Genomic DNA, 11,573 nt, shown 5'->3' with positions numbered 1-11,573 from the left:
GTCAGTTGCTGGAGAGAGATGTGCAGGCTGTAGAGTTTATCTTTGTTGACAGCGGGTTCAGGATTGAGCAGCCCCTCTCGAAGGGAGGCAGGGACAGGGAGGAGTCACAGGAGTCATTTTTCTCTCCCTTCAGTTCCTTACTCTGAAAAACAAAGGTGTTATTCATGTTAGTAGTGCCTAACTTTTAGAGACAGACAGACAGAGAGAGACAGGGAAAATAATGGCACACCTGTGGAAACCCAAGCTTTCTAAATGTGCATAATGTTTCCCAGTTACTGACAGGAGGGACTCCAAAATCAGCAAGTGAAATGCCCGTGTTTGATGCCCCCCAAGTCGTAGCTAAGAATTACATTGGATTTTCATGTTTGTAAAGCACTTGACGTGTGGGAACTACTGGGAATTATATTGATTTGTCAAGCTCATGATCAACAATATAACCCCTCTTACATATGAAGTAGTAGAGTTTTCCATGAAGGACCTTTCGCATCATAAGCAACTCTTTTTTATCCAGTGGATCATCAGGTTTCACCTTTATGTTACTGGTACATTTATTTCAGAGGGATGAAGTACAGCACTTCTCATATTTATGAAAGTCCTCTAAAGATATAGCAGGAAGAGCCCATACAGAGTAAGCCTTGGGTGTGCTAAAGCCCAAAGCAAATGGAGACTGGGACCTTCGGCCTCTGACCAAAGATATTCAGGAGCAGCTTTCTGGGTTGGGTTACACTCACACCACTTCTCCTGAGCAGGATAAAGTCCAGAAGCTGCCACCTGTTGGGGCCCTAAAGATCTTTCCATCACAAAGCCTCTTCCTCTAGGGTGATTAACTAACTACAAACTGTCAGCTACAGAGGGAACATGATTCTGCTGGTCAAGGCTATGCAGCCTAACCACAAGGCCTGTTCTGGAGAGGGTCTTCTGTCCCATGATGGAGCTCAGGTCAGGGGGCATTACCTTGTTCATCTTGTCTTGCTGCAGCTCAGCCTGTGTTTCTGCCAACTCCAGCTTCAACTGGGACACTTCCTGTCGGTGTTTTCCCTCCTGCATCCTAGGGATGGACACAAGAATACCAAGCAAAAAATATTATTTCTCTGCTGATCTACAACTTCTTTTGGCTATAAAAGTCTATATCCAGTCTAGAAACGACAGCACCTATCAGTATATTCTGCATCATTGTGTAAGTCATGTATAGAAGACATACAATAATGTCAGAGCACTGGGGATTTATGAGCACACAGATTCCAAGAAACAGGTAAGCACAGATGTCTGATGACTACATGTTTTTGATGAGCCTGCCTGATGATCTTCACTTGGTCCTGTCTGCTCTGCTCACAGACACCAGATCTGTTTTAAGGGTGATTTACTACGCCCTTTCTAGTTACCTTCAAGTATTGCCACCACGGCATTTTTATGCTGGCATGAACACTGTCTATCCCTTAAATCAGCTAAAATTTGCTTTTTGGAGTTGTCCCATAAAGGGAGCCAAACTGAAACTGAGCTTCTCCTCCTGATCATACCCATCCTCCCAGTGCTGGATAGAGATCAAGTCCAAGGGCAAGCATGGTCAAACCTGGAAAGTCTGCATTGGTAATGACCCAGACATGAAAAGACATTGTGCCTGTGTCTCTGGCATCTGGACCTCAGGAGATACAGAGATGTGTTAATAATAATACCATGAATGGCTACATTTGTTCAGTGCCTACCATGTACCAGGAACTGTGCAGGGCACTTTACAATGATCATCTCATATGATAACCACAACAATCCCATTGGAGTAAGTGCTATCAACATCCCCATCTTAAGAGTTGAGAAAGCCGAGGCAGACAGAGGTTTAAGGCTTAGTGCTCTAAGTTCCTAAAGACAGATTTGAACTCTGGTGTCAGACTCCAGATAATTCTCAGTGGGGCAATCCTCACAGCAGCCTGTGTGTGTCTGCTTGGAGCTTCATAGCCAGCTGCTCCTTGGCCTGCAGCTCCTTCTTAAATTCACTCACTCCCGAGGTGGTAGCTTTGAAATGATAGAGGTTGTATATGGCTTTGACATTGGGTGCTGTTGCCTGTGGCAGGGGAAGGTAAGAGTCAGGCTAAGAAGCCTATTAAATTTCATTTTTTGTGCAATGAACAGGCAAATAAGTAGAGCTTTTTACTTCTGGTGTAGACTGAAGGACCTTTCAACAGTACTCCTTGAAAGGCTTAGAAAGGCTTTGGCACTACCATCTCTGTAATATGTATTTCTAGATCTGGCAATGGTCAAGCCTACATGGCCTCTGGTGAGGGCTGGTCTGAGATTCAGAGGCAGCAGAAGCAGTCACATTCACCCACATCCATCTGAGCACCCACATACCTGCTCCTTGAGGCTTTGAACATTGGCTTTCTCAGTCTTCAGTGTCCTCTGCAAGCCCTGAATAAACAGGCTGATTTTCAGGTCTTCCTCTTCTTTTTTTCGGCAAACCTGCAGTGGACCTAGACCACAGGAAGGAAGTGGTGCGGCACATTGTCCTGTCAAGTGTCTGGGAAATCACAATCAGTGTAAAAACAAGAACTCTGTTGGATGACAGCACTGCCATGGCAGGAGACCTTAGGGTGGGGACTGTATGCTCTCCTAGGCACTGGCTACCTAGACCCTGGACATTTCAATGTGCCACTTAAAAGCAAGCCACAGCATTCTGAGTTTCTGTGCAGAGACTAAGATGCTTTCCCAGAGAAACTAGGTAAAAATGGATGACATAGCCTGGTGGATGGAGAGACTTTAGTACTACTTTTTAGCTTTCTCAAGCAGGAGTGGTCTGTAGTGGATTCCCTGGCCAAGTCCCTGAGAAGTGCAGTATGGAAGATGGGTGTGAAGTCAAAATGGCTGAGGAGAAAGAAGGACCTGTGGAAGCTCCCCCAAATACTCCATAAAATACCTGTAAAAATGAGTAAACAAATTCTAAAGCTGAAGAAACTAAAAAACAACAGAGTTGCAGCCCAAGACAGTCTGGAAAGCCACCAGGAAAGGTCTATCGTACCAGGTTCAGACTGGCACACAGCCCTGCATGGACAGCATGGCGAGGCAGGGACAGGATCCAGAATAGCCTTCAGGGAACCACCAGCAGCAGTATTTCCCAGATAGCTCAATCCACAAACACCAATGACAGTTTCAAAGGTCAGTGAGAGAGCTCCTTCACCAAGGAGAAAGGAATGTGGAGTGCTTTAAAAAGCAGAATTAGCCTAATGGAAAAGGAGGTTCAAAAGCTCACTGAAGAAAATAGTTGTATAATAATTAGAATGGAGCAAACATTAAAAGGAATGATTTTATGGGAAACCAAGAAAGTACAAAACAAAAGAAAAGAATGAAAAAATTGTAGATAACTGTGAAATATCTCACTGGAAAAACAACTGACCTGGACAATAGATCCAGGAGAGATAATTTAAAATTTGTGGGAATACCTGAAAGCTATGAACAAAAAAGGAGCCTAGACATCATCTTTCATGGAATTATCAAGGAAAACTACCCTGATATTCTGGAACCAAAGGGTGAAATAAAAATTGAAAGAAACCACCAATCACCTCCTGGAAGAGATCTGAAAAGAGAAACTCCTAGGAATACTGTAGCCAAATTTCAGAGTTCCCAAGTCAAGGAGAGACTATTGCAAGCAACTAGAAAGAAACAATTTGAATATTTTGGAAATACAATCAAGATAACAGAAGATATTACAGCTTCAACATTAAGGGACCAAAGGCCTTGGAATATGATATTTCAGAATTCAAGGGAACTAGGATTAAAACCAAAGATCACCTAATGAACAAAACTGAGGATAATACTTCAGTGGAAAAAAGTGGTTATTCAACGAAATAGAGGATTTTCAAGCATTTTTGATGAAAACATCAGAGATGAAGAGGAAATTTGACTTTCAAGCACAAGAATCAAGAGAAACAAGCTAAGGTAAATAGGAAAGAGATATCACAAGGCAGTTTCTAAAATTCAGCTGTTTACATTTCTACATGCAAAAATAATATTTGTAACTCTTGAGACTTTTGCCAGTATTTGTGTAGTTGAACGGATTGTACCAGACATACACACGAAGACATACAGAGACAAACACACACGCACACACACTGAGACATATATACATATTTAGATAGATAGATATATGGAGTGAGAGATTACAGGATGACTTGCATAAGAAGGGATGATATCTAAAAAATAAAACAGCTGAGAGAGGAATATATTGGGAGGATAAAGAGAGAAATAAAATGGGGAAAATTATCTCATCAAAGATGCAAAAAAAGTTTTTTCAATGGATGAGAAAAGGGAGGAAGAGAGAGGGAAAAGGGAAGCTTACTCTCTTTACATTAAGCTTAAGGAAGGAATAATATGCTCACTCAATTTGGTATGAAAATCTATCTTCCACTACAGGAAAGTAGGCGAGAAGTGGGGTGTGGGGCGATGATAGAAAGGAGGGTAAATGAGAGGACGGGGGTATGTGGGGGGATGATAAAAAGTAGGGCAAATGGGAGGAGGGAATAATTAGAAGAAAACACTTTTGGATAAGGACAAGGTCAGAAGAGAGAATAGAATAAACGGGGGCAGGATAGATGGAAGGAAATACAGTTAGTCTTACACAGCACGACTATTGTGGAAGTCTTTTGCAAAGCTACACATATAGCCTATATTGAATTGTTTTCCTCCTCAGTGTGGATGGGTGGGGAGGGAGGAAGAGAAAGTAGTTGGGATTCAAAGTTTTAGGAACGAATGTTGAGAACTGGTTTTGCATATAACTGGGAAATAAGAAATACAGTTAATGGGAGATAGAAATCTATCTTGCCCTACCAGAAAAGACAGAAGATGAGGGTAAGGGAAGGGAGGGGGTATAATAGAAGTGAGGGCATATTGAGGGAAGGGGTAATCAGAATGCAAAGCATTATGGGGTGGGAGGAGCTGAGAGATGGGGAGAAAATTTCGAACTCAAAATATTGTGGAAATGAATGTTGACAACTAAAAATAAATAAATAAGCGGTTTTTTTTTAAAAAAGTGCGGTACTATTGTTCCCAGAAGAAACTTTCAAACCAAGGAGCTAAGGAATGACCCTCAGCAATGGTTGAGACAATAGCAACCTCTTCCGTTCTAAGTAACCCCCCCCCCCAAAAAAGAAATATAGAAACAAACCCATGAGTCAGTCCTTTTGTTGATGTACTCCTAGACAATAAAGCTGTACCTTAAGAAAACCTTTTTGAGTAAAATTACCAGGAAAAATGTTCACATTTTCACTGTGGAAATTCTGTTTGCACAAGGAGAGATGGGAAGAAATAGTCATTTTACTTATGCCTCACTGTCAAAGTCTTCCCTTTCTAACTCTTCCTAAAGAAAGATGTGTATTGATTTGAAGATCCAGGAGAAGCAACCCACTAGCATAAGGCTTCACATACCTGCACGTTCAGCTGTGCTAAATGTGCTACCCTCTTGATTGATTCCATTACCAAGATATTGTGGTTTCCTGAAGGGCTGCATTGGCCTCTCCCAAAATGTTCACCTTATCTTGCCCTTGATGTAACTCCAGAGACAACTTCTGAAATACATTCTACAGGCGCTGTATTTGCTTTCTGAAGCCTCTTGGTTCTTGGAGCTGGGAAAAATCACAATTCAAAGGCTCACTGTGACCTGAGCTGGTTTGGGACTTTAGTGAGTAAAATATTTTCATGGACATTTATCACTCAGAATAGTGTTCAAGGAAATAGACCACACCAATAGAACACGTTACAGATGTACAGAAGTTGTATCAGTAGAGTTCTGCTCAACACAATACCAGACAATAGTCAGCAGTGCTAAAGCATGAGATGAGTGCACAAGGTCCCATGAAACCAGCTTCACAAAACCCAATTACTGACCAATATATTACTGCAGTCCCCACAGTCACCAGCCCATCTTTCCTGCCATTCCCCACACTCCATCCCTGAAGCATCCCTTAACTTCTCCCCCACGAAAAAACAGAGAGAAGCACCTCATCTTCCAGATTGATGAATTTCTCCTGGTACTTTTCCAGCCTGGCCTGCAGCTCCTCATGGTCAGTCTGCAGCTCGCTGAGGGTCTGCTCCCGGATATGCAGTTTCCTGGACCAGGATGAGCTGTTTCATGAGTTCCAGGGGCTTCTGCTACTGGGCATCCAACTACAGCTTTCGCTGAGGCATAGTCACCTTTCCCTGTGGGAAATCAACTCCATAAGCCACCTTCATCCAACACAAAAACTCTAGTGTTCACTTGCCCTTTTTTGGGCTGCCATTTGATTGATAATCATTTAATATCATGTGAACCTCAATAAGGGGCAGAGCCTGAACTAATCAACTAGGGGTAGCCACTTGGCCTCACAGATATCTCTTCTCTGCTCTCTGAGTAAACTCCCACAATGCCTCTTACTGTGTCAATAAGGCAAGATGAAGAAGACCAGGGCATTCTTCTATTAATGACTACCAAGGACAAGGCTCCTCACCAAAAGGCACTATCTTAAATACATATTCCTTGGATATATGTTATGTCATGTTCATGGTAAAGAAAACATGGATATCCTAGGTCATATTCCAATTAATTGCTTGTCAACTCTCTTGTCTTACTGTATTTACCACCCACTCAATTAAGAAAATTCTTTTGCATATTATGGTTTAACATTTATGGAAATCACAAATTGGAGTCCTGCATCAGGATTATTTTAGCATGTGTTAAAGCCTTCTCATTCTTTAGAGCATAAAATCAGAATTCACATTCCTGGTCCTCATACATGCATGTTCGCTAGCTTTGGCCAGCCTGAAGGGAAGGAACAATGGAAATTAAATGCTACCAAGGCACTTTGCCTCTTTTAACCTAATTTTCAGGAAAACCAAGTTTAATACACAAACCAAAAACAGAGAAATGCTTGAGTGCTTACTATCATGTCATATGAGTACACATCTCATACAAAATTGTTTGGTTATCTCACACTAGATCTGTGGTCTTGTTAGTGTAGAGAATTGCATGTATGTGAGCTAGGTCCAGCTCACTGGGAATGTGTATTACAGAATTTTCTGGGGAATATAGCAATGAAGTGACTTCCTCAAGGGCACACAACCAGGAAGTGTCTGAGGTAGGATGTGAACTTAGGTATTCCTGGGGCAGCTTGGTTGCAATGTATAGAGTCCTGGACTTGGCGTAATAAATGTTCTGTCCACACACAGGCCTACCAGAAGCTGACACCCACATGTAAAGGGATTTCTTCTCTTTCTCCTGACACCATGAGGACACAGGTGGACCCAAAGGATTGTGCGCATGCCACCTGCACTACGTGAACAAGCCAGCTTCCAGTCATACTTCTTTGGTGCTGATCTGTAGGGCAGCTGCTTTCCACTTTTCTACACTATTGCCCTATATGTTTTCAGGCTATGGAGTCTGTTGTGCTCTCTGCACTGCAGCCATCTATCAACATTGGCAGAATACTGCTATTGACAAAGGGCTCTTTGGTTCAGGGAGAAAAGGTCCCACAAATCAACCAATGACGTCTAAAGGAATTAAAATTAAGTAGTTAGGTAAAGGAATGCACTGGGAGAAAGGGAAAGGGAAAGGCACAATGAAGTAAATTGCCTCACAACAGAGATTCAAGAACGAGGTTTTACAGTCAAAAGGAAGATTGGGGAGGTGGCAAAACCTTTATTTTAAACCTTCACCTTGAACCTTATTCTCCTCTGAACTGGCTCAGGCAAGGAATAGCATAACAAGGAATAACTCAGTTAGGTATAGAAATCCATTTCACACTATTGGAAAATAGGAGGGGAAAGGGATAGGAGAAGAAGGAGAGAGAGAGGTGGAGGCAGGAATCAGAAGCATATCGTGTTCAAGGAGGGATAAATGCGATACAGGCTCCTGGAACCTTGGTTATAAAAAGGTGAAGAGATCTTTTGGTGTTACAGAAAACACTGGACTAGGTGGTGATGGGGAGATGGACACAGTCTATCTATAAAGCCTGAGTGCTGGGGAAGAGAAAGTTCATAATTTGTTATATTTGGAAAGTTCTCAGGGAAACCCTTATCTGGTGGAGAGATTTTGAAAATCATACAAGATTTGGTACTTTGACATTTGGCACTGCAGTGCCACAAAAGAGGAAACTGATTTTGAAGAAAAAAAATTTTTGATGGAAGAACAAGAAAAGCATCCTTCAGAAATGTTCATTTAGCTGTATTGGGGTCACCAAACAGGAGAAATAGCGTACACTTCTTTAAGAAAAATGAGGGTATAAATGGTGAATGAAAATTACAATTGTGTCAAGATGACGTTTGTAGCAGAATTGACCGAAGATAGAGGATTTCTACATAAAGACAGCCAAGAAGTTCCTCAGTTGAAGATGACTTGGATGAACATGCAGATCTGATGATGTCTCCCCCACCCCCTAGACTGCTGTATGAGATGAGACTTCTAAATGTGCAATTTATTGTTTATCTTTTTCTGTTGGGTCTCTGTATCTGTCCTTACCAAAGCGACTGCTCCCTTTGATTTGTGTATGGGTTGATCAACCTCTTCCCTTTCCTCATTTGTATATTTGTTCAAAATAATCTATACTTACTTAAAGGGGAGATGGATGAAAGGAAGAATGTGTATAGTAGAGTGAGGGAGCATTCATCAGAATGGAGATAGATGTGGAAACAAGATTTGAATAAATAAAAGAGGATGGATTGGGAGGAATGAGTACAATTTTTCTTTCCACAGACCTTATGTACTATACGGAATGAAACCAAAGTGATCCAGGCCAGAGAGTGTTTTGACTTGCAAAGAAATGCAGGAAAATAAAGTGATTGTAGAAGATACTATCAACAACAATTAGTACTAGATTATTTTCTAGCAGAGGAAGAGGGAAATTTGAGATATATCACGATGATATTTGTTTCCCTAAGTTCAGAAGAGCCACCAGTAGAATGGGAGACATAAGGAAGGAGTTATGTTTCATAGAGAAGATTACAGGCAAAGCATGGGTCCAACTGGTTTGGAACTTGTTTTGACGTTGGAAGGCAGCTAAGTAGAATAAACATGAAGTATAGCTTGGAATTCTCATGAGTATGAAGCTTACAAATATTGACTTCTCCTCCTCTAGGAAAGGTAAATGTCCATTTTCATGGTCATACATAACTTGTGGCAGAAGGGGGAACATGGTACTGGAAATTGTACATCCTGCACTCCCCAGTCAATGGGGAGATAGGGGAGGATCTTTATAGTCAGGTAAAGGTTTTTAAGGCTTACTTTTGTTTCTGGAGGGTGCTATCTTCACCCCTCCAGAGTGGGAATAAGTTATTTCTCATGTTCCTGCCTCAGAAACAGGTGTTTGGCTGAAGTCAGAAGTCTTTCATTATCCCTGGGCCCAAATTTCAGCTACCCTTACCTAGCCTCTCCCTCCATTGTCTTATTTCCAGGGAACCTTCAGCTACTTCCCATTCTTCATGCTATCAACATGCTTTTCTCTTGGTTTCTGCTGTCTTGACGCTACTCACCGAAATTACTGGTCACTCCCTTCAAGAGCTCCCCTAAACCCCTCCTCCACTCACCTGAAACTACTTGACCATGCCTAGATCCCTATCACAGTCTTTCTGAACATAAGATCCAACTTGTGTCCATGATAGTGAAGGAATATTTCATATCCCTTGAATAAAGTAAGTTCACTCTGTCCTTTTGGTGACCTCTCAAGGAATATAACATAGGTGAGTCAGCCATGTATTAATGTTTTGGGAACTAGCCACTCCTGGAACACATAGATAATACTTGGAAGATTTGGCTAATCTTCCCAGTATATGACTAATTAACTTATATCTTGTGACCCCTGTATGATATCTCCCTGATGGACAAACATCTGTATTCCCATGGCCATGTTCCCGACCAGCTTGGAACAGTGTGCGGAGCCGTTGGCAAAAAGCCGTCTTTGTCTAGGTCCCTATAAAATCTCCTTGCTTAGTGTAAGTTCTTGGAATCTCACCCACGGAGAGGACGCTCTGCCTGGGACTACTTGCTCCCAATTCAGACCCTGAAAGCTGTATCCCGGGACTCCCCAGGTGAGAAAATTCAGGTGTCGGTACTTTCCTGAATTGGTGATGTTTTTCTATTTCCTCTTATATCTATGTTAATATTGCTATAATTATATTGGTATTAGGCTATATTAATTATTTCTGCTATAGCTCTAAACTGTTCATGCATTTGCCTTTTCTGTAAATCAATAAATTATCCAGCTTCTTCTTCTCAAATGGGTCTTATTGTAGGTGCGAATCTGAACCATAAATTTCCTTAATCACACAGATAGTGCCCGAATTGCATCTGGGCCTTATCCGCAGGGCTCAGGTTCTAACTGCCCCACGTGTAAGTCACAAAGACACAGATTCCCAAGAAGTCTACTGCAAATGGGAGACCTATAATCATCTTTGTCTTTGACTGACAAAGAAGGTTTGGTTCAATTTCTCCGGGAAGGACAGGGGTTGCTCTTTCAAGTTCCAAGCACCCCCAAACCTCAACACAATGACTTGCCCAAGGTCATATAGCAAGGAAGAGCCCAGTGCAGGATTTCAACCTGGCTATTGTTGCTTTTACAATGAAAAGTTTCTAACAGCATTTACATCCTGCCTTAAGATTTCCACAGCACTTTCTGGAGCTCACCTCCTGCTTTCCTCCCCATATTCCTGGCACTTAGATGCTGTGAAAGTTTTTGAACATATTTTTCACTGACGTATTAGGAAATGGTGGCTCAGAGAGCTCAGGGGGTCCTGCCAGGCTGAAAGGGGGCGACAGACCATCCCACATGGGAGGCTGCCTCGCTGCTTCTGGGCCATCTGAAGAGTAGCTGGCAGCCCTGGGCTGAAGTGGATCTCAGGGATGAAGGCAAGGGCCTCTGACGTGACCCCTGAGGCAAGGAGACAAGAAAAGCAGGAGTATTCTTGTGATTCTGAGCACTCAGCTGTAGGCACGCTATTGTACTAAGGATGCTAGGCTGGGGCAGAAGGAAGGCAGATCACTGGGGCCTCCATGGTCTCACCTTATCTGTGTCCCCTGAGTGCCAAGGATGGAGGGCACTGGGCTAGGCGAGGTAGCTACTGTGTCCACCAATGCCATGGCACAATGCCCTAGTCCACTGTTCCCGGAAGTGAACGAGACAGCAGACCAGCAGAACGACAGACAAAGCACCCAGCAGCTCCCAGACCAGTGCTGGCCACTTTCCTGACCCCTTGTCCCACAAATTAGCCCTCCCCCCACCTCGCCTCCCACCGTAACGCCCCCAAATTTCCCTTCTCCCACCACATCGTCACCCGGAAGCACACTGCCTCCCACTGAAGCTTACACTTCCACTCAGTCTCCGGCCCCCTTTGCAGCTTCAGGGTCACCAGCGTCCTTCAAGAGCCTCCATTCTGCCTCGTCGATGGATCGTGAAGACAAGTGAGGGCTCCCAGTGAGGAACAGGTAAGCAGCGAACGTTCCAAGTTCCCCAAGACACAGGCTCAACCTAGGCACTGGAATGCCAGTGCCTACAAGCCCTCAAGCCCCATCCCCTCAGTCCTGGTGAGATGGGACACAATTACTGACCTAATCAATCCTACCCCAT

The 11,573-nt window shown here is 43.0% G+C and overlaps 1 protein-coding gene across 7 annotated transcripts in view; it reads right to left on the bottom strand.

Annotated features, from left to right (window-relative positions):
- Positions 1–11,573, bottom strand: part of LOC140524855 (golgin subfamily A member 3-like) — a 71,290-nt gene that overhangs the window by 35,851 nt on the left and 23,866 nt on the right. For 2 of the 7 annotated variants that reach the window (XM_072639704.1, XM_072639698.1), the window contains exons 2-5: positions 5,982–6,180; positions 5,410–5,606; positions 2,344–2,462; positions 955–1,048 (exon numbers count right to left, since the gene is read on the bottom strand). The exons of 1 other annotated variant lie outside the window; for it this stretch is intronic. In XM_072639704.1, coding sequence (XP_072495805.1) covers positions 955–1,048; positions 2,344–2,366 — 117 coding nt within the window. In that variant the 5' untranslated portion in view covers positions 2,367–2,462; positions 5,410–5,606; positions 5,982–6,180. Of the gene's footprint in view, positions 143–954; positions 1,049–2,343; positions 2,463–5,409; positions 5,607–5,981; positions 6,181–11,573 lie in introns of those variants that run through there. 4 more of the 7 variants (XM_072639699.1, XM_072639700.1, XM_072639701.1 and 1 more) reach the window with 4 other exon arrangements.

Source organism: Notamacropus eugenii, chromosome 2 (genome assembly GCF_028372415.1).
Source record: "Notamacropus eugenii isolate mMacEug1 chromosome 2, mMacEug1.pri_v2, whole genome shotgun sequence".
NCBI classification, from domain to species: Eukaryota; Metazoa; Chordata; class Mammalia; order Diprotodontia; family Macropodidae; genus Notamacropus; species Notamacropus eugenii.
Note: the sequence above shows the minus strand (reverse complement) of the source record. Positions and strands in the feature narration are given on the sequence as shown.